Here is a 26,347-nt window from a genome sequence, read left to right as displayed (position 1 = left end):
ACGTCTCACTCTCCGCCAGACTCCTTATCCATCGGCCAGGCAAGTAGCCTCTCTCCTAGGTTTGATGACTTCCTGCATCTACATCATTCCCAATGTCAGGCTACACATGCAACGGCTCCAGTAAACACTCTCAGTTTTTGGGCCTCTGGGTAGACAGAAGGATCCTCTCACAGATAGCCAAGGAATAGCTTAAATGGTGGATGCGGAGTCGTCATCTCAATATAGAGTCCCTTTTCAACAGGAACTTCCCACACAGATGCTTACTACAGACGCTTCTCTCCAGGGTTGGGAAACCTATATGGGTTTTCTTCAAGTTCAAAGTCTGTGGTTGGACAAAGAGAAACGATACCATATCAACATGCTGGAACTGAGGGCAGTCCATCTCGCACTCAAGTATTTTTACCTGTCCATACAGACACGCTCCCTCCTAGTACAGAAAGACAATACGACAACAATCACTATCTGAACAAGCAGAGACGGACTCGATCACGTCCCGTCTCTGGAGGCTCAAGCCATTATATGGAAGTGGCTACTTGACAGAGACCTGACCATCTCAGCTATCCACTTACCAGGCACACTAAATGTTCAGGCAGACTTTCTCATTCGCAACTTCGAGAAAGCTCTCGACTGGATACTAAATGAAGAAGTTGCGCAAGACATTTTCCAACAATGGGGAATGCCGCAAATCGACCTGTTTGCAGACGAAACAAACAGAAAATGCCACAACTTCGCATCCAGGTTCTCCCAACTAGGATCGAAGGGGAATGCTCTTTTGATCAACTGGTCACAGACATTTCTATATGCATTTCCTCCCATTACCCTGATCCTGATGGTCATCAACAAATTTTACAGAGCCAGGACCAGGATAATCAAGATTGCTTCGGAGTGACCTCACCAATGGTGGTACCCAGATTCCTTCACCTGTCCGAAAGATCACGCAGGAAGTTGCCAAGCAGACCAGATCACCTCTACAAGCTAGGAGGGAAGATCTTCCACCCCAACCTTCCCTCTCTGAGCTTAACGGCATGGCTCCTGAATTCCTGCAATATGGACACATAGGACTTTCATAAGACTGTAGGGAGATCTTGAAAGAGTTTAGAACGCCTTCTACCAGGAAATCATATGCTTTCAAATGGAGGCGCTTCTATTTATGGTTTGCCCAGAACGGTTATCATCCTATCCTAGGTCAAGAATATGTGATCTTACCTTAACTATTGCACCTAGCAAAGTCTGGGTTGCAGTTTACATCCATAAAGGTGCACCTTGCAGCTATTACTTCCTACAGAAAGTCTCCCACACAGGCTTCCTTTTTTCAAAGGCCTGTAGTCAAAGACTTCCTAGAAGGTTTAAAAAGATGTACCCACCTGCAAGATCACCTTCTCCCTCAAGTGAGCTTATTGTGGTTCTCTCAAAATTAATGTGCCCCCCTTTTGAACCCATACACAAAGCGTCTTTACAACACCTTACCTGGAAGACCGCATTCCTAGTCACTATCACTTCGGCACACAGAGTCAGCGAAATCCAGGCTCTTTGCGCAATAGAACCTTATCTGGTTTTTCATGGAAACCGGGTGGGTATGAGAACACTTCCTAATTTTTTGCCTAAGGTCATTTCTGATTTCCATATCGATCAGACCATTACTCTCCCAACATTTTGTACCTTCCCTTCCACACCACCATATAGTGCTTTACACTCGTTAGACCTTAAGAGAGTTCTTAGGTTTTACCTCGACAAAACTAAGGAGATCAGACAATGTGGCTACTTGTTTATTAACTATAGTCCAATGCGCACTAGTTTAGCTTCTTCCAAGCAATCTATCTCTAGGTGGATAGTCTCTTGTATATCTCTCGCTTACCAGTTAGCCAATAAGCACTTTCCTTGTAGACCTAGAGCTCATTCTACAAGGGGTAAGGTAGCCACTGCAAGGCTGCAACATGGCAATCTGTGCACACCTTAGCTCGTCATTATTGTCTGGACTCAAACACTCAGGCAGATGTCCAAGTAGGGCAGGCTTCACTAAGAAAACGTTTTGGTTATCTGTAATCCAGCGGCGGCTGGCATGGCTCATGGTGGCGGGGCGAGTAGGAGTGTGGATGAGAAAGAAAAAAAAGAATACACTTACCTAATTGCATCCCTCCTCCATTGTCTCCCTAAGTATCTTCCAGCCGAAACAGAAGCAGGAAGCAGACAGGCTCCCCAAAGCCAATCACAACGCAGCAATGTATCCGTTGTTCGGTGCTCAGACAGGCAGTGGGTGCCTGTGCATGTTCTCCACCCAGGCTGTATTACGCAAAGTGCGCATGACTGTTTGGCCGGCCCAAGACGGCCGGCCAAACCATCATGCGAACTTACAGTGTGCTCACCACTCCTCCCCCTACTCCTCTGTGAGCAGAGCATCCCTGCCCCGCAAAACTGGGTCAGCAGTGAAAAATGAAATGATAATAATATAATGTTATTATCATTTTATTTTTCCTTTTCTACACTGCTGAAAAGCAGTGGGACGATGCTTCTCTGCCTGAGCGGAGGAGCCGCCACTAATGTAATCCTAGTTCTTGTGGTAAATAATTTAATTACCGGGACTTAATTTGATACAGAAACATAATAAAAATAGCTCAGTAAATAAGAGGCAGAATCCGTGGTATTAGAGGTTCGGAACGGGCTTTATTCCAATGGACGATTCGAATCGGTTGCTCCAAGTTCCATCACCACGAAGGTTCAGGAAGTGAAGTACATACTTTATTGACAATTAATCACTTTTATACAATAGGCATTACAGTGAAGCAAATGCAAGAGGCGTAACAATTGATAGTGTAGATAAAAGATACATACGTAGCAAAAATAGGCGTAACTGGGTGTGACTAAAGAACGTCATCAGGTGTGATGTCATAATAGGGCGTTTCCATGAAAGAATTTCGCAATGTCAGCAGAAATACTTGGCAGAAATGCGCGCGCAGCAGCATGACGTGTGATTGACGTGCAACTAGGGGGTGAAGGGGACTTGACATTTAGCTCTACATGTGGCGACAGAAGTCTGGAGGGTCAAGTCAACCTAATCCCAAATCATATCTAACATCCTATGTTTAAAGAACTATGTTATCCAAAAGAGAGGTCTTCTTAGAGTAGAATCTTATTCTATACTGACTATACTGACTGTTAGTGCGTGTACAAGCGTCTAGGTGTCTACACTAGATGCGAGGGCAGAAGTCTTCCATAATAATAGGGCTATGAATTACTTGCATAAAGACAGAGAAGCCGGGCCTTTGCTCGGTAGCTGGAAGAATGTTTACTTAAACTACTAGACAGGAATGCATTGGGCAGGGAGCGGAGCAGATAATTTCGAAGGTGAAATACAGTTTTTGGCAGGCAACTGGCTGATGTCAGGCATCGTGGGCCGCGCAGGGAATAAGACAAAGTTCATGGTCACAGATGCAGGCTCAGACTGGAGCTTTCAGAGGCAGAAGGCAAGAAAAGCTTGATGACAGAATCAGGGCCTACTTGCCTGGACTGTAAAATGGCATAAGTGAACCATATAAAGCCGGTGGCCTTTCATACTTAGGAATGGAATATCCGGCCTATTCATGGCGGATCTGAAAGAGGACATGTTGACGGTGGACGCACATGTGTTTGCGTCTTCATAACTGGAACTGGAGGGAACATACATGTACTTGTGATTCATACATGAAACCGTTGGGGTCCAAGATAGGGGACATAACTGATCGGAAAAATCCATATTTCCACATTCCCTCCTTGTCCCCTACTTGCCCGTTAAGAGATATCAATCTTCATCAATCCGTTGATCTGTTCATATAGCATCATTTGTTCTTCTTTTTTCTTCTGGGATGAATGAAATCTTGGTGGTGGAATACACGATGTGGCACACAGACCACAAATCGCTGGTCCACATTGTAGACATAGACAGCAACTGAATAGTATGAGAAGGCCAATACCTAGGAAGGATAGGACCTTCCATCCAAAGGTAGATAATACACTCCAAAACCAACCGGACCAAGTCCAGGTGCCTGGATCCTGGTGTATCTGGCTTACAATCTTATGAAGGCGAGTTATGGCTTTATATACAGATGGCGAATTTTCTGGTATGAAAATGCAACAACTTGATCCGATGACCCTACAAGCTCCGCCCCTATCGGCCAGGATGACGTCAAGGACAAGACGATTTTGAAGCACAACAATCCGCATAGCAGACTGCTCTTCTGTTAAATTGCCTAAGGCGGAAATAGTTTCGTTCACTACTGCTTCAAGGGTTCTAGTTAATCTACGTATCAGCTTACTATTAGTAACGGTACCTATATAGGGAAAGAGACCTTTATTGAAATCTGTGTATTTTTCCCATGCTGTTTCAGTGTAATCGACTATTGGGAGATCTCTCCTTTCTCTATTGTGTACTAAATGAGTATTTCTGTGATAATCAGGAGGAGCTAGGAAAACAGGTGGCAAAAGAAATCCAATGTAGCAGGTACCATCCCAATCTAGAGGCAAACGTACATATGCCGTCTGACCACATATGAAATAGGAATGGCGGGAAGCTCTAAATGTAGACTTGCCTTGATCACTAAATTCTACTACAGTGGTGCATCTACTATGGCCCATATGTATGGAACCATTCTTTCTTACACATAATTCACCTTTTACTGGAAATATTGACATAGCGGGCAAATTTGGAGTAGCTTCGGATTCGACATTTAGGATCATAAGATTAAGCGTAAAATTACCTAATCCATACACTTCATTTTCTAGATCAGTTCCTGTTCTCTTGGGAAGTCCCTCCTTGTTAGGGTAGCAGACTTTAAGTAAAACTAAGTTCAAATTTCCCCATACCCAGTTGTCTTGATAAACTGCAGAATTCGAATCTAGGGAATTAATTAAACTAAACCATGCTCCACAGGAGCCGTTGTGTGTGAACGGGTATGGAAAGAGAGGTAGAATTCCTTTATAATTCTGATAGGGAGGGAGTCGGCCACATATCCAACAATTTGTAGCATTGCTAACCTGATGGGAATGATGTAACATACTAATAAACGTGTTATTGCGCAGCGCAAATCTATAAGACAACTCAAGCGGAGGTAATTCACTAAAAGAATGTTCAGCAGTAATATTATAAACATGTCTAGAAATAGGATAATATATGTGCAACAATATACTTGCAGTAATTATTAAAAGACTTAAGAAAAACAAAATTAATAACGTCACTGTGCAATGACTACGCAGTGATTTACAGTACGCATGTCGTTTCAACATTTTTCGGGTTTTTTCTCTATTCAGGTCTAAGGGATACATGTCAGAGACAAATTCAACCGCTTCACCTTGGAGAGGACTTAAACAATCAAATTGCCTGACTGATTAGATCTGAGTTTTAGTTTATATTGTTCGTGATTACTCATTTCAACCAAAGGAAGTTTTGAGTCAATGGGTGAAGACACACGAGGTGTGGTATTTACATCCGATGGTAGTCCATGAAATTTCTTGATATGACTTGAATGTATCCAGCCTTTTCTGCCTTCGATCTTCACGGCTGTCCTTGTGGTGAGCAAGACAAGTTGCGGCGACCTCCACCTAGGATCCAGCTGAGTCTTTCGATCAAAGTTCCTCACTAAGACCAGGTCTCCCGGAACTACGTCATGGGGTTTCACCTCAGTGTTGTCGGGAAAGGCTGCAGCTACCTGTGAACGACAAGATTGTAGTGCAGACATCAAGGAAGCCAAGTAATCTGTCAGCATATTACAGTCAATATCAGTTATTTTGCGTGGTATAGGCGTCCCCCACATATTTGGTGGTCTGCCAAAGATCACCTCATACGGGGATAGCCCTGTTCGAGAGTGTGCTACCATTCTCATGTAAAAGAGTGCAACTGGTAACGCTACTACCCAGTCGACACCTTTCTCTCTGCATATTTTGGACAATCTGATTTTCAGGATCTGATTATGTCTTTCTACGAGACCTGCTGCCTCGGGGTGTCGGACACAGTGGAATTTCCACTGATAGCCTAACAAAAGTGAAACGTGTTTCATTAGTTCGGATGAGAACGGCTGGCCGTTATCTGAGTAGACAACACGTGGTAAACCGTATCGTGGGAAGAATTCTCGAACCAACTGTTTGGCAGTAGTCGGGGCAGTGTAATCTGAAACCGGGTATGCCTCTGTCCAACGGGAAAGAGCACAGACAACTACGAGAACATATTTGAATCCTCGACATCGTTCCATCTGGATATAATCCATCTGGAGGACTTCAAAAGGGTGATCAGGAGGCTGAAATCCACCCTGTTCTACAGGAACGCTTTTTCCTGGGTTGAACTGACAACAGATCATACAGGTACGAACTTTTTGTTTGGCTGCTGCTCGTAAATGTTTGTTGAACCAAATGTGTTGAATGCTGTCTAGCATAGCTTTTTCTCCTAGATGCGCTGGACTATGTATAGTGTTAATAATGACTTGGACCATTGAATCAGGAAGGAACCACACAGATTTTTCCTTCGTCATCCATCCTTGATCCGTTTGAATCCCTTCTAATTCAGTCCATTTCTTTATTTCGTCTGGTGTAGCATGTGTCTGTATGTCAATTACGTCAAGAGTAGGATCTTTAATCGTCATACAATGTGTTGGCGTCGGGACTATTGTCTTTGTCATGTCGGATGTTTGAGTTTGAGCAGTCTGTTTAGCTGTTCTGTCAGCTAGATCATTGCCTTGAGAAATGATATCAGTAACTTTCGTATGAGCTTTACATTTCATAATTGATATTGCAGTGGGTAGATGTATTGCCTCTAATAAGGCATGAATGAGGGGTCCGTGCTGAATGTGGGCACCGTGAGAAGTTAAATAACCTCTCTCTCGCCACAGCACGCCGAAGTCATGTACAACTCCGAATGCGTAACGTGAATCAGTATATATGTTGACTTTTTTATTTGTGGCTTGAATACAGGCTTGTGTCAGAGCGATGAGCTCTGCGGCTTGAGCTGACAAGGTATTTATGCAATTTGTTTCAATGATTTCAGTATCTGTTGTGACTGCGTAAGCGGCCACTAACTCTCCTGTACTTGTTCTCATACATGAACCATCTACATACAACGTCAGGTCTGGGTCTGACAATGGGACATCTGTCAAGTCTTGTCTGGGTTTCGTCGTGATTGTAATAACTTCAATACAATCATGAGCTAGTGGGTCTGTTCCGATTACAGGTAAAAGTGTGGCAGGATTCAATGTGTTACAACGTCTGATTTCTATATGTGGCTGAAACAATGTTAATTCATACCCTGTAAGTCGCGCTATAGTCAAGTGTTGTATTTGCGTTCGATTCACAAGAACCTCTACTGCATGTGGTACTTGAACTGTCAATGGATGTCCTAACACTATGGCATCGCTTTGTCTGATTGCTAAAGCTGTTGCTGCCACTGATTTTAGGCATGCAGGCAAAGCCTGGGCTACGGGATCTAATGTACTAGAAAAATAAGCACATGGTTTGTGTGATCCTGCTTGTTCCTGTGTGAGTACTGACAAGGCAGTACCTTCGCGTTCTGTAACAAAGAGTGTAAACTGTTTATTGTAACATGGTGTTGCTAAAACAGGTGCTTGGCATAAGGCTTTCTTTAGGCTTTCAAAAGCTTGTGTATGTTCCTGAGTCCAAGGGAGAACAGTCGATGTGGCTGCCTCCTGTGTTGTCAATTGAATGAGTGGTTTTGCTAGAAATGCATACTGAGGGATCCACTGCCTACAATATGAAGTGAGGCCTATGAAAGCCCGCACCTCCTTTTGTGTCTTGGGTATTGGCATGTTAGCTATTAACTGAATGCGGTCGGGTGTAAGCTGCCTTCCCTCCTTGGACAGCGAGTGTCCAAGATAAACAACTCGCTGGGCACAGAATTGCAGCTTAGAAGGGGACACCTTGTGCCCCTTTTCGGCTAGAAATTGTAAAACTGTCAGTGATGCTTTCTCACATTCACGTTCGCTTCTAGCGGTGATCAGCAGATCATCAACATATTGAAGCAGAGCAGTGTTAACTGGCATGTGGATACTGTCGAGTTCTCGTTTCAGTGCTTGGCTATAGATGCTGGGGCTTTCTGTAAATCCTTGAGGTGCGTGTGTGAATTTAAAGCTACGTCCATTTAAACTAAATCCGAACAAGTATTGGCTTTCCGGATCTATTGGGACGCTGAAAAAGGCATTCTTGAGATCAATTACAGTAAAAAATGTTGCTTCGGAATCAATAGCTGTCAGTAATGACGAGATATCTGGGACCACAGGGAATTGTGGCACAATGCACTTGTTTAATTCGCGCAGATCAATAACCAATCGATATACTGGCGGGGCCTTCGGATCTGTTCGTTTAAGAATCGGAATTATCGGTGAATTACATACATTGGAGTCTGTTTCCACAACCACTCCTTGGGCAATGAGCTCGTCAATGATTTGCAGTAACGCCACTACAGCATCTGGTGGTAACTTGTATTGTCGCATTCGTGGTAGTACCACTCCTGCCTTTAGTGTAACTCGATATGGTGTAATATTCATGCAACCAACATCAGTAGGGCCTTGGGCCCATAAATGTGTAGGTAAAGTCTGCAATCGGGGATCCATGTCTCTAGACACATAGTGACCTTTAAAATCACTTAAAAACAATCTTACTCTTTCCGGAGAACAACATGTTATAGCTCCTAGAGCTTTCAGTGTTTTTATACCTAACAAGTTTTCTGGACATGATTTAGTAAGCAATAAATCTGTAGTTCGGGTCAAAGGTCCTATCGTAAGTGGAAGAGGCTGTGATACTTCATTAACAATAGGTTTTCCTGAAAAACCAAGGGAAATATTCTGTGAGCCTGAGAGGGGTGCCCCTGGAACTTCACTACGTTTTATGGTTGTTCGACTTGCCCCTGTATCAAGTAAAAATTTTCTATCTTGGCCTAATAATTCACTATGTACATAAGGTCCTTCTTGGTCTACAGGGACCTCGATAAGGGGTAAGTCAACTTCCCTCTCTAGGCTGGTTCATGCGTATCGCTGATAATCAGGATAGTCATACTGTGCGGTCTGGTACAGCTGTCGTGTCGTGGTTTGTGTGGCAGCAACAGGCAGCGCTGGTGCAGCTGGCACAAACTGTATAGACTGTTGTGGAGCTGGCATGGACTGTGCATGCTGCGGGGCTCCTTGTTCATTCTGATCCTGTCTAGGTGGCCGTGGTCTTTCTTTTGTAATACCTGTGGCGATATTACGCTTCAGGACCGGGCAATCGTGTATGTAATGTCCTGGCTGTTTACAATAGTTGCATGTCCCTTTTACAGGTCCCGCTGAATCACCGGAATGTGTCGTACCCTTTTTATGTCCTTCAGCTGGAACTGTCTGGGAGACTAGCATTTTCATTTTCGTGTCTTTCATGCGTCTTTGTTCATGTTCTTGTTCCTCTCTAATTCTATTGTGATGATACTGTAACATTTGTAACATTTGTGATGGGGTGTTACCTTGCCAGGTACTCTCGAATTTTAATACTCTATTCTTCACTTGGGGTAAGGAGTTTTCAACTAATTTTGTCACAAACAGATGTGGGTATGATTCGCTACTTGCTTTTATGCCACTATTTATACCGAAACATTTTTCAAATCGGGCATAGAAATCACTAGTGTCTTCATCTTGCTTTTGTTTACAGGCTGAAATTGTACCCCAGTCTTCCTTTTTCGTAGTTAATAAACGTGGCAGTACCTGTACTAGTAAACCTGGTAGTGCTTTAGTTTTATCCCCAAGCCCTGCTCCTGCAGTTCGGGCCTTTTCTTCTGCTTCTAATGCTGACCAATCTATCTTTTGGTCTCCCACCTCCCACTCTTTTTCCTTGAGTTTTTCATAAATGCCAGCAGGCATCAATACCTTTAATATTGTCATAATGTCGGGATAGGTATACTCTCCCATGAGTAACATGTCTTTAATTTCTCGGTGGAAACCCGCTGGGTCTTTGTCATGACTGGGTACCACTTTCTTCATTTGTAACAATTCTATTTTCGATATGGGCGTATATACAAATACACGTTTAAACTCATTGTCCTCGCCTTTTATTGGGTGTACTTCTCGTAAGGGATTCTGTCTGTCCATGTAATACGTGGTTCTTTCCTTGATGGGCAATGAGACATGTTCTGGGCATACAAAAAGAATGTACTGCTTTCTTGATTCTAGTATTTCTCTAATTAACTTAGTACCTGAACCTCTCCATTTATTCGTGAGTAGTTCAGTCAATATATCAGGTAAGGGACCAGGATCTGAATGCTGACTTTTATATAGTGTTAGAACCGGCGGTCTCTAGTTGGCAGAGGTATACACTTCTGACAAATAGGGACCAACCAACTCTAGTCAGGGCAAGGGGATTACACACTCAGATAACCCCTGCTACCCCCTTGGTAGCTTGGCAGAGCAGACAGGCTTATCTCAGAGGCAGTGTGTTAAGCATTTATGACCACATACAGTAATAAAGTGAATACACTACAGATGGACACGACACAGAAGTTATTATAAAAATAGTATTTTTATATAAGGCTTAGCACAAGACCAAATAACGACAAAAATATACCACAGTCTTAATAAATACTCTTTGGAAGGAAAAATAATAGTTCAAGTAAGGTTTCTTCTTGGCAAATAGTTCTTTAGCAAAGTATTCTTCTGAGCACAGTTCTTTGGCAACAATGTAACCCCCACAGGAGTCACACGACGTCGAGTCTACAAGATTCCCAAGGTTCGGCGGTGACCGCGAGGAGCGCTACGTCGAGCCTGGAGTCGCAACAGACCCCACAAGTACAGTACCTTGCGAAACGAAGAAAACGATGATCCACGGCGTCGAGATCGGCGTCGAGGTCGTGCCTCGGAGTCGGGTCAATCCGCAGCGGCGTCGAGGGATGTCGGGCCGGAGCAGCGCTCGCGGCGTCGAGAAGGGCGTCGAGTCGATGCGATCAGCAGCGGCGTCGGGACGGGGTCGCTTGGAGGTAGAGCCGATACTCACTCCTCACTGGCGTCGATACCGGCGTCGAGACGGGGTCACTTGGAGCCGGGGCCGATACCCACTGCTCACTGGCGTTGCTGCTGGCGTCGAGACTGCAGATTTTCCCTTGTGTACTGGAAACAACACTTTCCAGCAATTCAGCAAATGGTGAAGTCCTTTGGCCCTGTGACTTCAGCAGGAGACTGGCACTCTTCCAGCCCTTGGAGATTTCCTAGCAAGTGTTCAGAGAGTACACACCAAGTTCCTCTCTCCTTGTTCCTTGGCAAAAATAAAGAAGCAGCTTTCAGGTTCCTCCACAGCAAAACAGCACTCTGGCCGAAAGGGGAGGCAAGTCCTTAGATCAGCAGGCTTCTTGTCCTTGGTACAGGTTTCCTTGTCAGAAGTGATCTGAGTTCTTGGTTCAGGGGTCCTTCTCTTATACCCCTTTTCTCCTTTGTTCCCTTTGTCCAAGCAGGGAAATTCCCACCATCTCAGGTTTGTTGTGGGTGTTGCCAGGCGGAGGCACCTGGCCTATTCACTGAGCAGGGCAGAGTCCTCAGCCGCCCAGCAGGAGGCGGAGCCAGTATTGTCACTGGCAGGAGCAGGGCTATCAGTCGCCCAGCAGGAGGCGGAGCCAGTATTGTGTCAGGCAGGGCAGGCTACTCTTCCCTCACTCTACGTGTAAACGCCCCATTCACCCCACACTGACTCACTCAGACCTCTGGAGCCACCCAGCCCCTGACACACACACCAAACCAGCAGAGACCGGTAGATAGTTGGACAAGAAAATAGCCACTTTCTAAAAGTGCTATTTTCAAACATAGAATTTAAAAACCATCCATCCTAAAGGGTGTGTTATTAAATTCTGAGTTCAGGGATACTAAACTCGACTTGCTACCATGCTCCCTGAGTCAGATAGATTATAATGGAGTTAATAATCAGTCTGCCCAGTCTGGCCTATTGGAGGCAGGTAGCCCTTCAATAGTGAAAAACGAAAATGGCTGTGATTCACTATTAGGTCATGCCACACACATCAGGGCATGACCTACCTTTTACCAACAATGCACCCTGCCCTAGGGCCTACCATAGAGGTGTCTGAAATGTGGCAAAGTGAAGGTTTAGAGACTGGTAAGTAGGTTTCCTTACCAAGTCGACATGGCAGTCAGGGACTGCACGCAGGCGCCGCGGTGGCAGGCCTGAGACCCCTTTTGCACGCTGCTTCTGTGGGTGGCACAACCAGTGCTGCAAGCCCACCAGCAGCAGTTAACTTACACGCCCTTGGCACACGCAGTGCACTAGACTAGGGTCTGAACAGTAAGTCAACCAAGCCAATCATGGTAACACCAATCAATATAACAATTTAACATAGGGAGCACTTGCACTGTGGCACTGATCAGCAGTGGCACAGTGCCCAAAGCAATAAACCAGCAAAAACATCGTAAACAGAGGAGGCAAACAGAAAAAAATGGAGGAGAGACTCATGCCAATGATGCCAGGTCTAACACGTGTCCCCTCCAGCTGAAATGTGGGGAGAACTACCCTTCACCCAGGGAGTCCTCATCACTAAGGCGGAAAAATCTGGACAGACCATCAGCATTGGCGTGATCTGTACCAGGGCGGTGTTCCACCGTAAAGTCCATCCCCTGTAGGGAAATGGACCACCTCAACAGCTTTGGGTTCTCACCCCTCATCTTCATTAACCATCTGAGGGGCCTGTGGTCTGTCTGAACCCGGAAGTGAGACCCAAACAAGTAGGGTCTTAGCTTCTTCAGCGCCCAGACCACAGCAAATGCCTCACGCTCTATCGCACTCCACCTTTGTTCCCTGGGAAGTAACCTCCGGCTGATGAAGGCTACAGGTAAGTCTCGGCCCTCCTCATTCATCTGTGCTAGAACAGCCCCCACACCATGCTCTGAAGCGTCTGTCTGGACAATGAATTCTTTTGAAAAGTCGGGTGCCTGGAGGACCGGTGCGGTACACATTGCAGTTTTCAGGGTGTCAAAGGCGTTCTGACAGGCGTCAGTCCAGATCACAAGTCTCGGCTGCTTCCTGGAAGTCAGCGAGGTCAAGGGGTGCACAATGTTGCCATACCCCTTGACAAACCTCCTGTAGTAACCCGTGAGACCCAAGAAGGCTCTCACCTGAGTCTGGGTTTTGGGCGGTTCCCAAGCCAGGATGGTATCTATCTTGGGTTGCAGGGGGGCCACCTTGCCGCTCCCTACTTGGTGCCCCAAGTACACCACTGAACCCTGCCCAATCTGGCACTTACTGGCCTTGATTGTGAGGCCTGCTCTGCGCAGGGCCAACAACACTTCCTGGAGGTGGCGCAAGTGTTCCTCCCAGCTGGCGCTGAACACTGCTATATCGTCCAGGTAGGCGGCGCTGAAATCTTCCAGTCCGGCCAATACCTGGTTAACCAACCTCTGGAATGTGGCAGGGGCATTCTTCATCCCAAAGGGCATCACACGGAACTGGTAGTGCCCATCTGGTGTGGAGAATGCAGACCTCTCTTTTGCCCCATCAGTCAAGGCGATCTGCCAGTACCCAGACGTTAGATCAAACGTACTAAGGTACCGGGCAGCCCCCAACCGATCGATGAGCTCATCAGCTCTGGGGATGGGGTGCGCGTCAGTCTTGGTGACCGAATTGAGTCCTCGGTAATCCACACAGAACCGAAGTTCTGGTGAAGCACCAGGCGCTGCAGCCTTTGGGACCAAGACCACTGGGCTGGCCCAAGGACTGCTAGAGGACTCAACCACCCCTAAGGCAAACATCTTGGAGACCTCCTCCTTGATGTATGCTCTGACCTTGTCAGTCACCCTGTAGGCCTTGTGCCTCACAGGAGTGCTGTCCCCAGTGTCCACATCATGGACACACCACTGAGTGACACCAGGGATCAAGGAGAACAGATCAGGGAATTGTACCAACAGATGGCGACAATCTTGCTGCTGCTCAGGGGTCAGTGTGTCAGAGAGGACAACACCATCCACTGACCCATCTTTTTCTTTTGCACACAGGAGGTCAGGAAGAGGCTCACTCTCCTCCTCCATCCCAGCATCTGTGGCAAGGAGCATGCCCACTTCGGACCTTTCTAAGTGGGGCTTTAACCGGTTGACATGCAGGACCCTTAAGGGGTTCCTGGGAGATTTCAAGTCCACCAAGTAGGTGACATCGCTCTTCTTCTCCACAACCTCAAACGGTCCAGTCCACCTGTCCTTGAGCGCACAAGGTTCCACAGGGGCCATGACCCAAACTTTCTGACCAGGTTGAAGCTCAACCAGAGTGGCATTCTGATCGTACCACCGCTTCATCTCTTCCTGGCTGGCCTCCAGATTTGCCTGAGCAAGATCTCTGAAGCGCCGAGTCTGGTTCCTAAAGGCCAGCATGTAACTATATACATCCTGGGGAGGTTTCCTGGGAGATTGCTCCCAGCCTTCTTTGACCAGACTCAAAGGTCCTCTTACCGGGTGACCATACAAAAGCTCAAAGGGGCTGAACCCTAGAGACTTCTGTGGCACCTCACGGTAAGCAAACAGCAGGCATGGCAAGAGGACGTCCCATTTACGCCTCATTGGTTCTTCAAGACCCATGATCATGCCTTTTAGGGTCCGGTTGAATCTCTCAACCAGCCCATTACCTTGAGGGTGGTAAGGAGTGGTAAACTTGTAGGTTACCCCACACTCCTTCCACAGAGACTTCATATAATTCGAAATGAAGTTGGTGCCCCGGTCTGACACCACCTCTCGGGGGAACCCCATGCGGGAGAAAACACCCATCAGTGCCCGTCCCACCACGGGGGCCGTCACTGTTCGGAGAGGGATGGCTTCCGGGTACCGGGTGGCATGGTCCACCAAGACCAGGATAAACCTGTTGCCCATGGCTGTCTTGGGGTCCAGTGGCCCCACAATGTCAATTCCCACTCGCTCAAAGGGGGTACTGACGACGGGAAAAGGTTGGAGGGGAGCCTTCTGCTTCCGCCCACTTTTCCCACTTGCCTGGCAAGTTTGACATGTCCTACAATGGATATCTGAATCCCTTCTCATCTGGGGCCAATAAAAATGGGTGACAAGTCTGTCATAGGTCTTGTCCTGCCCCAGATGTCCAGCTAACGGAACGTCATGAGCCAACCCCAGTAGGAAGGCTCGTAAGCGCTGGGGTACCACCAGCACACGGGCTGACCCAGGTTCAGCAGCCTTAGGCTCGCTATACAGGAGGTCGTTCTCCCAGTAGACCCAATGTGATCCTGACTGATCACCTGTCGTTTGGGCTGAGGCCTGCTGCCTCATACCCACAAGAGAAGGGCACACTTTCTGTTCAGCACAAAATTCCTCCCTGGAGGGACCACCATCCTGCTGCCAATGGGTCAGCTCGGGCAGGTCTCCCAGTTCGGCCACTTGTTCTCCTGTCGGTTCCAGGGCATCCCCCTCAGGGTCTGCTCCCTCCTGGACCGCGGGAACGATGGGGGACGGTTTCCCGCGCCCCCTGCCTCTTCTCTTCACGGTTGGGACCTGGGCCATACTTTCAGGCTCCGGGCCCCCATCAACACCCTTACTGACTGACATGGACCGGGTGGTCGCACACACCCACTCAGGCAGACCCAACATTTCCAGGTGCGCTTTTCTCTCCACCTTAGCCCAAGGGGAGTCCTCCAAATCATTGCCCAAGAGACAATCAACAGGCATGGCGGGCCTCACAGCAACCTGAAGAGTACCTGAGACCCCCCCCCACTCAAAAGGAACTTGAGCTACCTCACACTTACTCTGTGAGTTGTCAGCAGCTACAACGGGGTAGAATGCATGAGGGACCACCTGCTCTCTGGACACCAAGTGACACTTGACAGCTGTCACACTCGCTCCGGTGTCTCTGAGAGCTTCCACCCTATGGCCATTAATGGTCACCCACTGCCTATATTTCTTAGTGTTACTAGGCAGAGGGGTTGGAGGGACCATTTCCACGTCTCCTAAAGAGACCAGGGACATTTCTGCGGGACCCCACCCACCGGGGGCACCCATCTCCTCCCCTCCCAGGGCTACACTCGCTACCTGACGAGGGGGTGCACGCGGCGGTGCATTCGAATCCTTCATGGGACATTGGGGATCATAATAACGGTGTCCCACCTGCTTACAGGCATAGCAGGTCATGGGGCCCCTGTGAACAGGTTTACCTGTCGGGGCCTCTGGCTTCTTTACAGGGGGAGGCTGGGAACCCTTCCCTTGGTTCCCTTGGGGACTACTTTGGGGCCCTTTCTGAAACTCCCTCTGTTTACCCCTGTCCCCCCCACTCTTCTGCTGGGGACCCTGCCCACCTTTGGCTGAGTCTCCCACTGGACCCTTGTGGACCCTGGTACTGACCCAGCGGTCCGCCTCCTCAGCAAGTTTTCTAGGGTTAGATAGCTTGCTGTCAACAAGGTGCTGGCGTAGCTCTGGAAAACAGTTATTAGACAAGTGCTCCCAAGCAAACAAATCATAAAGAGCATCATAACTATCAACCTTGCTACCCTTTATCCAACCATCCATGGTTCTGCAGAAAAAAGACACATATTCAACCCACGTAGTACCAGGCAACTTCTTACATTCTCTAAAGGTTTGTCTGTACTTTTCTGGGGTTAAGCCATATCTCAGCATTAAAGCATCTTTCATATGAGTATAAGACATCCTATCCTCAGCAGGAAGGCTCAACAAGGTATCTCTCCCCTCGTTTGTAAAGCGGCTCCACAACCCCGTTCCCCAATCCTTCTCAGGGACCCGGTGGGCCAACAATGCTAACTCATATGCTTTAAACCATTGGCTAATATCTTCATTCTTACTGTAATCCTTGATCACATCTTTAGGAAAATAAAACCTACTTTCTGCAGGCACAGATGGAGTGCTGCCACCAGAGGGATTCAACTCTAAACTCTTAGTTTTAAGCTCCATCTCCCTCACCATCTTCTCACGTTCAAACGCTAATTTCTCTCTCTCAAAATCTAATCTTTTGCTCTCCATTTCAGCTTCTCTCTTGCTTCTCGCATTCTCTAATTCCAACTGCCCTCCTAATTTAAGTTTTGCCATTTCTAACTTGTACCCCCTCTCCTTCTCCCTGTCTTCTAATTCCTCGGGGGAAAGGCTCCTAGAGGACGCACTACTGCCTGGAGATGACACTGGCCCACCTGTGGGCTCTTCCTCTTCCTCTTCTTCTTCCTCTTCCGGTACCACCACCGGATCAGAGGGATTTCTGGCCTCTAACCAGGCCTTCAGCGCTTTGAGGAAGCCCTCTTTCTTCGAGACACCTGTGGTAGGAACTTTACACTGCTTGCAAAATCCTTTTAGATCTTTTAGCGTGTAGGAATCTATCTTCTCCTTATCGAATTCCCCCACAACATTCTCCACAGGTGTAGCAGCTCCGGCATTCTCCATGGTCAAAACTGGCAGTGTTTAAGAAAATAAGCTCCAGGAAAGCGGAGAACAAAAATAGAATATCCTACCAAAAACAGATTGTGGCTGCGTTATGGTCTGCTTTCACTATGTAGCGTACACTAATCACTGCACATGAGTCATAAATGCAAAGTTCAAATCCTCACCGCTGACCACCAATGTTAGAACCGGCGGTCTCTAGTTGGCAGAGGTATACACTTCTGACAAATAGGGACCAACCAACTCTAGTCAGGGCAAGGGGATTACACACTCAGATAACCCCTGCTACCCCCTTGGTAGCTTGGCAGAGCAGACAGGCTTATCTCAGAGGCAGTGTGTTAAGCATTTATGACCACATACAGTAATAAAGTGAATACACTACAGATGGACACGACACAGAAGTTATTATAAAAATAGTATTTTTATATAAGGCTTAGCACAAGACCAAATAACGACAAAAATATACCACAGTCTTAATAAATACTCTTTGGAAGGAAAAATAATAGTTCAAGTAAGGTTTCTTCTTGGCAAATAGTTCTTTAGCAAAGTATTCTTCTGAGCACAGTTCTTTGGCAACAATGTAACCCCCACAGGAGTCACACGACGTCGAGTCTACAAGATTCCCAAGGTTCGGCGGTGACCGCGAGGAGCGCTACGTCGAGCCTGGAGTCGCAACAGACCCCACAAGTACAGTACCTTGCGAAACGAAGAAAACGATGATCCACGGCGTCGAGATCGGCGTCGAGGTCGTGCCTCGGAGTCGGGTCAATCCGCAGCGGCGTCGAGGGATGTCGGGCCGGAGCAGCGCTCACGGCGTCGAGAAGGGCGTCGAGTCGATGCGATCAGCAGCGGCGTCGGGACGGGGTCGCTTGGAGGTAGAGCCGATACTCACTCCTCACTGGCGTCGATACCGGCGTCGAGACGGGGTCACTTGGAGCCGGGGCCGATACCCACTGCTCACTGGCGTTGCTGCTGGCGTCGAGACTGCAGATTTTCCCTTGTGTACTGGAAACAACACTTTCCAGCAATTCAGCAAATGGTGAAGTCCTTTGGCCCTGTGACTTCAGCAGGAGACTGGCACTCTTCCAGCCCTTGGAGATTTCCTAGCAAGTGTTCAGAGAGTACACACCAAGTTCCTCTCTCCTTGTTCCTTGGCAAAAATAAAGAAGCAGCTTTCAGGTTCCTCCACAGCAAAACAGCACTCTGGCCGAAAGGGGAGGCAAGTCCTTAGATCAGCAGGCTTCTTGTCCTTGGTACAGGTTTCCTTGTCAGAAGTGATCTGAGTTCTTGGTTCAGGGGTCCTTCTCTTATACCCCTTTTCTCCTTTGTTCCCTTTGTCCAAGCAGGGAAATTCCCACCATCTCAGGTTTGTTGTGGGTGTTGCCAGGCGGAGGCACCTGGCCTATTCACTGAGCAGGGCAGAGTCCTCAGCCGCCCAGCAGGAGGCGGAGCCAGTATTGTCACTGGCAGGAGCAGGGCTATCAGTCGCGCAGCAGGAGGCGGAGCCAGTATTGTGTCAGGCAGGGCAGGCTACTCTTCCCTCACTCTACGTGTAAACGCCCCATTCACCCCACACTGACTCACTCAGACCTCTGGAGCCACCCAGCCCCTGACACACACACCAAACCAGCAGAGACCGGTAGATAGTTGGACAAGAAAATAGCCACTTTCTAAAAGTGCTATTTTCAAACATAGAATTTAAAAACCATCCATCCTAAAGGGTGTGTTATTAAATTCTGAGTTCAGGGATACTAAACTCGACTTGCTACCATGCTCCCTGAGTCAGATAGATTATAATGGAGTTAATAATCAGTCTGCCCAGTCTGGCCTATTGGAGGCAGGTAGCCCTTCAATAGTGAAAAACGAAAATGGCTGTGATTCACTATTAGGTCATGCCACACACATCAGGGCATGACCTACCTTTTACCAACAATGCACCCTGCCCTAGGGCCTACCATAGAGGTGTCTGAAATGTGGCAAAGTGAAGGTTTAGAGACTGGTAAGTAGGTTTCCTTACCAAGTCGACATGGCAGTCAGGGACTGCACGCAGGCGCCGCGGTGGCAGGCCTGAGACCCCTTTTGCACGCTGCTTCTGTGGGTGGCACAACCAGTGCTGCAAGCCCACCAGCAGCAGTTAACTTACACGCCCTTGGCACACGCAGTGCACTAGACTAGGGTCTGAACAGTAAGTCAACCAAGCCAATCATGGTAACACCAATCAATATAACAATTTAACATAGGGAGCACTTGCACTGTGGCACTGATCAGCAGTGGCACAGTGCCCAAAGCAATAAACCAGCAAAAACATCGTAAACAGAGGAGGCAAACAGAAAAAAATGGAGGAGAGACTCATGCCAATGATGCCAGGTCTAACATATAGTATAAGGAGTTGTTGAATCATATAAATCCCAGCTAAACGCTGTTCATCTGGGGTGAGATTCAAAAATGTGTGTGCTACTGTATCATCACCATACTTTCCGGGACTGTCAACCCAATGAACGGCTGACCTGGCTAATTCTTGTTCATCCATAGAATCGAGAAAATGATAACCCCTTCGTTCTCGGAGTAATTTGTCAGCCGCTTGGAACGAATGCTCGGGGGACCTTATATTTATTATAGGTGTTTGGAAATTCCTGTTATTATCTGGACATATCGGACGTATCGGGTCAATAAAACATCTAGTACTATTACAAGATCTTCCTCTACCTACATAGGCTATGGTGTCTGACTGTCCTGTGGGCAGTCCTGATCCTTCCTCCTCGCTTTGTTCGAACTGGTCTACCGCTAATCTCTCTTCGTGTAGGCGTTCTATTTCTTTACGGATCTTTCGGCACATGGCTATTATACAATTTTGCTTATCATGTCTCCCTTCTGATATATTCTGGCTCCATCTGGTAAGAGTTTGCATTGCTTCCGGGTCTACCCCCGGTCGGTCTTGATTTCTGATCACACAATTTATGAGGAAACGTAACAGTTCCCCCTGTATCTCCACTTTCTGGTATTCCATAGCTCTGTTAATACATTCAGAATCTCGCCCTGTTTTGACAAAATGATATATATTATCTAGATGCACAGTCATTCCTGGTATCTTCCCTAAATACACCGCGGCTCGTCTGATACGTAATGATGCCATGATCATTTCGTCCTCTTTGCCGGGCACAGGGTCATATCTACAATCTATAAGAAGTTCCTTAAGCGTGTGGGCATTTATGAGTTTGGGGGTACGTGGATGTGCTGACTCTTGAAAGGTAAGTTTATTTACTCTGGGTGGCGTAGAAAAAATGTTGGTAGCACCTCCGGTAGCCCCATCTGGGGTATCGGGCGTGAAAGGATTCGTTGAACGCGATACAGCAACTATAGGTGTGGACACAGCTATAGAAGTAGCTGTAGGAACAGATGTGGAAACAGATGTGCTTGCCGGAACTTGTGTCAGGATTTGTTGCTGTAGAGATACAGATACTGGATCTTGGCGTTGAACCTCCCTGGCAGGCGGTCTATGTGAGGCGGGGTTAGCATACTCGGGAGCTGCGTCATCTAGGTATGAGGAAAGAAAAACATCTTCTGCTGTTCTAGGATGCCCCTTAGGATGCATTTTTATTGGAAACAATGGGGGTGGCAAGTCTTTTGGTATTTCCGGAGTAGCCTTAGGTAATCCCTCGGCCAGGAGGGGATACATACCATTCATAAGGGCATTTCTTTGTCTGTCTACTTGTTCTGACTTCACTCGTGTACCTTCTTCAATTAATAGATTTTCTCGGACTTTATTTGAATTCTCTTTATTTTTCTCTTCCTGTCGGAGTGCTTTTTCTGTACGTCTATGAGATTCTTTACGCCACAACTCAACGGCGTCTTTCTGTGACTGTCTGACTTTCCTTTTCCATAACTCTTCCTCTACTTTCATGATGCACTCTGAATCCCAGGTCCCAGCTGCGGGCCACCTCTGACTTTCTGGTAATTCCTTGGTGTAGTCTACCCATAAATCAAGAAATAATATAGCGTCTAAGCCATGTTTATGATACATGAAGTACCCTGGAGTGTCCCTAGGAGGAATAGGAACAGCTTCTTCGAGTACCCCTTTTCTTGTTGTGATCTGTCTTAATTTCGAAAAGAGCGGCATATTGAGAACTGATCTGATACTTGATTTTGAACAAACTTAATACAATAAACACGATAATGAACAGTCATTCACACCACAATATGCAGAACGTATTTAAAACATTTAACATTTAACATTTAACTGAGCAACAATGATGATGACGATCTAAGGAAAACTTAATCACTAAACATAATACTCGGCATTAACTGGATTATTCTGAATTTATATACTTGATATACTAGATATACTGCTAAACAGTACAGATACACTGCTGAAACAGTGCAGACCGGATTTGTGTACCCAAACCCGTCTTGACCGGCACAACCTATGTGCACGTCAGAACGCCTCCCCAGTAATGGTACTCACCGGGTAGCTCGGAACGGAAGGCCTCGGAACGGAACTGAACTGGACCGGACTGGACTCGACTCGAAAACTTCGGACACTTCGGGACTTCGGAAACCTGGTGGGCCTCTGTATACCTCGGATCTTGCTCTCTCAGCTAGGCTCTGGTCGGGATACTTCGCACTTCTCACCGCCTCGTCTGGGTGGTGATCGCAGCCTCAGTCGCCCCCGCTTGACCGGAGGGAGATACAGGAAATCCTGCTGGTACGCGTTGTTGTCCGTCCAGCTGTGGCAGGAGACCGGGCCTGCAACGCACCGCCGGCGCGTGAGATGAGAAAGTGTCCCTATTCGGGCGCCATTCATGTGGTAAATAATTTAATTACCGGGACTTAATTTGATACAGAAACATAATAAAAATAGCTCAGTAAATAAGAGGCAGAATCCGTGGTATTAGAGGTTCGGAACGGGCTTTATTCCAATGGACGATTCGAATCGGTTGCTCCAAGTTCCATCACCACGAAGGTTCAGGAAGTGAAGTACATACTTTATTGATAATTAATCACTTTTATACAATAGGCATTACAGTGAAGCAAATGCAAGAGGCGTAACAATTGATAGTGTAGATAAAAGATACATACGTAGCAAAAATAGGCGTAACTGGGTGTGACTAAAGAACGTCATCAGGTGTGATGTCATAATAGGGCGTTTCCATGAAAGAATTTCGCAATGTCAGCAGAAATACTTGGCAGAAATGCGCGCGCAGCAGCATGACGTGTGATTGACGTGCAACTAGGGGGTGAAGGGGACTTGACATTTAGCTCTACATGTGGCGACAGAAGTCTGGAGGGTCAAGTCAACCTAATCCCAAATCATATCTAACATCCTATGTTTAAAGAACTATGTTATCCAAAAGAGAGGTCTTCTTAGAGTAGAATCTTATTCTATACTGACTATACTGACTGTTAGTGCGTGTACAAGCGTCTAGGTGTCTACACTAGATGCGAGGGCAGAAGTCTTCCATAATAATAGGGCTATGAATTACTTGCATAAAGACAGAGAAGCCGGGCCTTTGCTCGGTATCTGGAAGAATGTTTACTTAAACTACTAGACAGGAATGCATTGGGCAGGGAGCGGAGCAGATAATTTCGAAGGTGAAATACAGTTTTTGGCAGGCAACTGGCTGATGTCAGGCATCGTGGGCCGCGCAGGGAATAAGACAAAGTTCATGGTCACAGATGCAGGCTCAGACTGGAGCTTTCAGAGGCAGAAGGCAAGAAAAGCTTGATGACAGAATCAGGGCCTACTTGCCTGGACTGTAAAATGGCATAAGAGAACCATATAAAGCCGGTGGCCTTTCATACTTAGGAATGGAATATCCGGCCTATTCATGGCGGATCTGAAAGAGGACATGTTGACGGTGGACGCACATGTGTTTGCGTCTTCATAACTGGAACTGGAGGGAACATACATGTACTTGTGATTCATACATGAAACCGTTGGGGTCCAAGATAGGGGACATAACTGATCGGAAAAATCCATATTTCCACAGGGGAATACTCATTAAAGTAAGAAGCAACCCTTCCTCCTCCTCGGACGAATACTTAACACAGCAGCTGTGAAATGGTTTATCCTCTGAATGTTTTCTTGTCACCGTACAAAAGTCCTGACCTAACTGTCACCTGAGGGCATGACGCGATTCAGGAGGTCTTGCAGGTCTTAAAGTTACGGTGCTAGTTTTCTCGGTTATGTTTTTTAATGCAGCCTACTGGCTAACAGTGCCTTTCATTCCCTTGCCTTCTTCCTCTCAAATAAAGGATTATGTTTTACACTTAAAAGTGTTCATGTTCTGTATTGCAGAAATGTTGAATGTGTATGGTTCATTTTAAATGAAAAACTCAATGCAATTTGGGCATTTTTTAATCCTCTATTTGCTTTAGGCTGCATGTATATATATATATATATATATATATATATATATATATATATATATATATATATATATATATATATGTTTTAGGTTATTACGTACTTGGTTAGGGTTTAAACATACATAAATATTGTCGTTGATATGTGTTCCGGGGTCCCCGCACGTGGGCAGGACTATTCTGTGCTTATGACTTTGATGAGAATTCCCCTGGAGGATAACCAGGATAACAGGTACGTAATCCATACATTGTTATGTTTTCTGAAAAGATTTCTATTGTAAACCACGCATCTTGTGGCCATCTTGGCTTCAGCACGCTACTCATCATCAAGGTTACTCAAATCATTCTCCCATCGAGCTGTAATAACATGTTTGCGTCTTGAAGGCGGGTGTGTTTATTAAAATGGTGGTACACATCCCTTCCAAGTTAATAATCCAGTTTCTGCCACCAGTCACCTCTGGATGCCCCGGGATGCCAAGAAAAGTCTCAAATGTCCGCTTTAATATATAGGCTCATTAAGCCTGAGATTGTGTCTGGGAAATAAAAATACTAACGTCTGACAGACCGAGAGGTGGAGCTGGCACTTGTAAATTGTATTCTATGCCCGAGCTGAACTGACACTTTCCTGCTGTCTGCTACTGCCAGATTGTTCCGTGATTCAATGTAAAAGTATTGTCATTGTGAAAAAAAACACGAAGAATGATTTTTAAGGAGATGACGTGTGTTCGCTAGAAAACAGTTTTCTCTCGGCCAACCAATGAGTGCCTCTGAATTGTTTCCCCTATTTTAAAAAACATATTGGTAAATACTGATTTGATGTTTTATTTACATGAAATGATGGGATATAATTGTGGCAACCGAATGTAACTGCAACATTGTGAAATAAAGAACGCCTTCTGAAAGTAAGAAACCTGCTAAAGTTCCCTGTTGACACAAAATTAAAAATAGCATGCCAAAGCGTTCAGCCTGTGAGGCAGCCTCGTACAGTAATCGTTATGTGACTGCCTTGAACTTACCTCAGCGGGGGTGATCTTCTTAACGTAAGCCTCTTTTCTATTTCAGTGCCGAGGACGTTGCCAGGAGGGAAGGCGAGGAGAGCATCAGAGCGCATGAGCAGAAGGGGCTCGGCCGGATCTCTTCCAACATCGAGCTTTGCATTGTGGGGCAGGGACTCCAGAAAGATTGACAGCCTGCGTGCATCCGCCCCTAGGCCTACAAAACGGAAAAATTGACGGCTCTTTTTTTTACCAGATCTCGTGCAATTCCGAGAAACAACTGAAGAAATTGTGAGATGTCTGATTTAGTAAAAAGAGTTTGACTTTATGTATATGTTCAAAATAATTTATATTCCTAATAGCTTCAAAAAGGTTGTTGATATTTATATCTCCCAGATTCACCTTCATCCGCTAACACCCACTGCCTTCAGAAAGCTGACTGTGGTAGCACAACTCGCAGACAACTATCTGAATTGACTAAAAATGGAAAATGCGTTCTTTGAACGATGCAGTAAGCTATCGCCATGGAGTTGTGGCACGCACTGATGAGGTCTACTTTATGCTGTTTTCCAACCCTTCACCAGGAGATAAGTTAGTTCTTGCTGTGCAAGAGCTTTGTCTCCTCAAGGGAGCGCCTTATTAAATAGGATGGGGAATTGTATACTGTCCAGACGGGCATTTTAAGAAATGTGCATATAGTGATAGTGCGTATGAAGTGAAATCTAATTAATTCAAAATCACACCTAGGATCACAATCGAATAGAAATCTCTTCTTCCATGATGTAATTCTGTGTGTGCGTATTTACTAAGAATTGCTTTGCACAACTTTAATGCAACCTGAATGTACCGTTGTAATCATGTGAGATGTGTCAGTACCAATCGATGCTAGTTGTTAGGAAACTAAATATAGTAGTGAAATAAAAATTTGAAAATCAATGATAGTTATTTTGGATTGTTATATAGCACTCACTGAGCTCCGAATATCCTTGAGGGCTCTTGCAGGTAAGCTTGGAAGCCATCCTGAAGAGCCCGTTTGCAGTATCAGCTCCTGAGAGTTCTATGGCTCTCGTGCGTATTAGCAGATGGGAAAAGGATGCACCTCAATCACTCTGTGGAATCTCTGGGGAGAGGAGTTGGCCTAACGACTAGGGCGGTCAACCTCGAATCTGGGGAACCGGGTTTGAGTCTAGGCAATGACGTTGAACATCCTATGATTCTGGGAAAATCTCTTAATCTCCCCGTGCCTAACAAAAATGAATGTGTCACGCAACTGGTGCTATGTAAAGCGCTCTGATACCCGAAACCGGGTCCAGTTTGCGCTATATAAAACTCTGTTAAACAAAAAAAGGAAGCATTTGAGCCAAAGTGTGGAGCCTTGGAAATATGTTAGACTCACCTGCAAAACGTTTTGTAAGAGGTTGAAAGACTAGACAGTTCAGGGAGGCCAACCATAGGCATATGGTCGTCTATTCGCTAGTTGGTGAAGAATGTCTAGGTGAGTTGATTCTGCGCCCCTGGTGTCATCCGTAAGCATCCAAACTTCTCTACGTAGGTTCCCAAAAACTAAATAATATCCTAACTAAAATTCCATGAAAGAAGGAAACTCAGTACAAGGACCCCAATCTGTCCCCAGGA

General features: G+C 46.3%; 1 protein-coding gene across 1 annotated transcript in view; it reads left to right on the top strand.

Annotated features, from left to right (window-relative positions):
* Positions 1-25,508, top strand: part of PCARE (photoreceptor cilium actin regulator) — a 212,211-nt gene extending 186,703 nt beyond the window's left edge. The window contains exon 2 of the mRNA XM_085610382.1: positions 24,780-25,508. Coding sequence (XP_085466508.1) covers positions 24,780-24,903 — 124 coding nt within the window. The 3' untranslated portion in view covers positions 24,904-25,508. The remainder of the gene's footprint in view (positions 1-24,779) is intronic.
* Positions 25,509-26,347: the final 839 nt, after the last annotated feature.

This window comes from Triturus cristatus, chromosome 6 (genome assembly GCF_964204655.1).
Source record: "Triturus cristatus chromosome 6, aTriCri1.1, whole genome shotgun sequence".
Lineage (NCBI taxonomy): Eukaryota > Metazoa > Chordata > Amphibia > Caudata > Salamandridae > Triturus > Triturus cristatus.
Note: the sequence above shows the minus strand (reverse complement) of the source record. Positions and strands in the feature narration are given on the sequence as shown.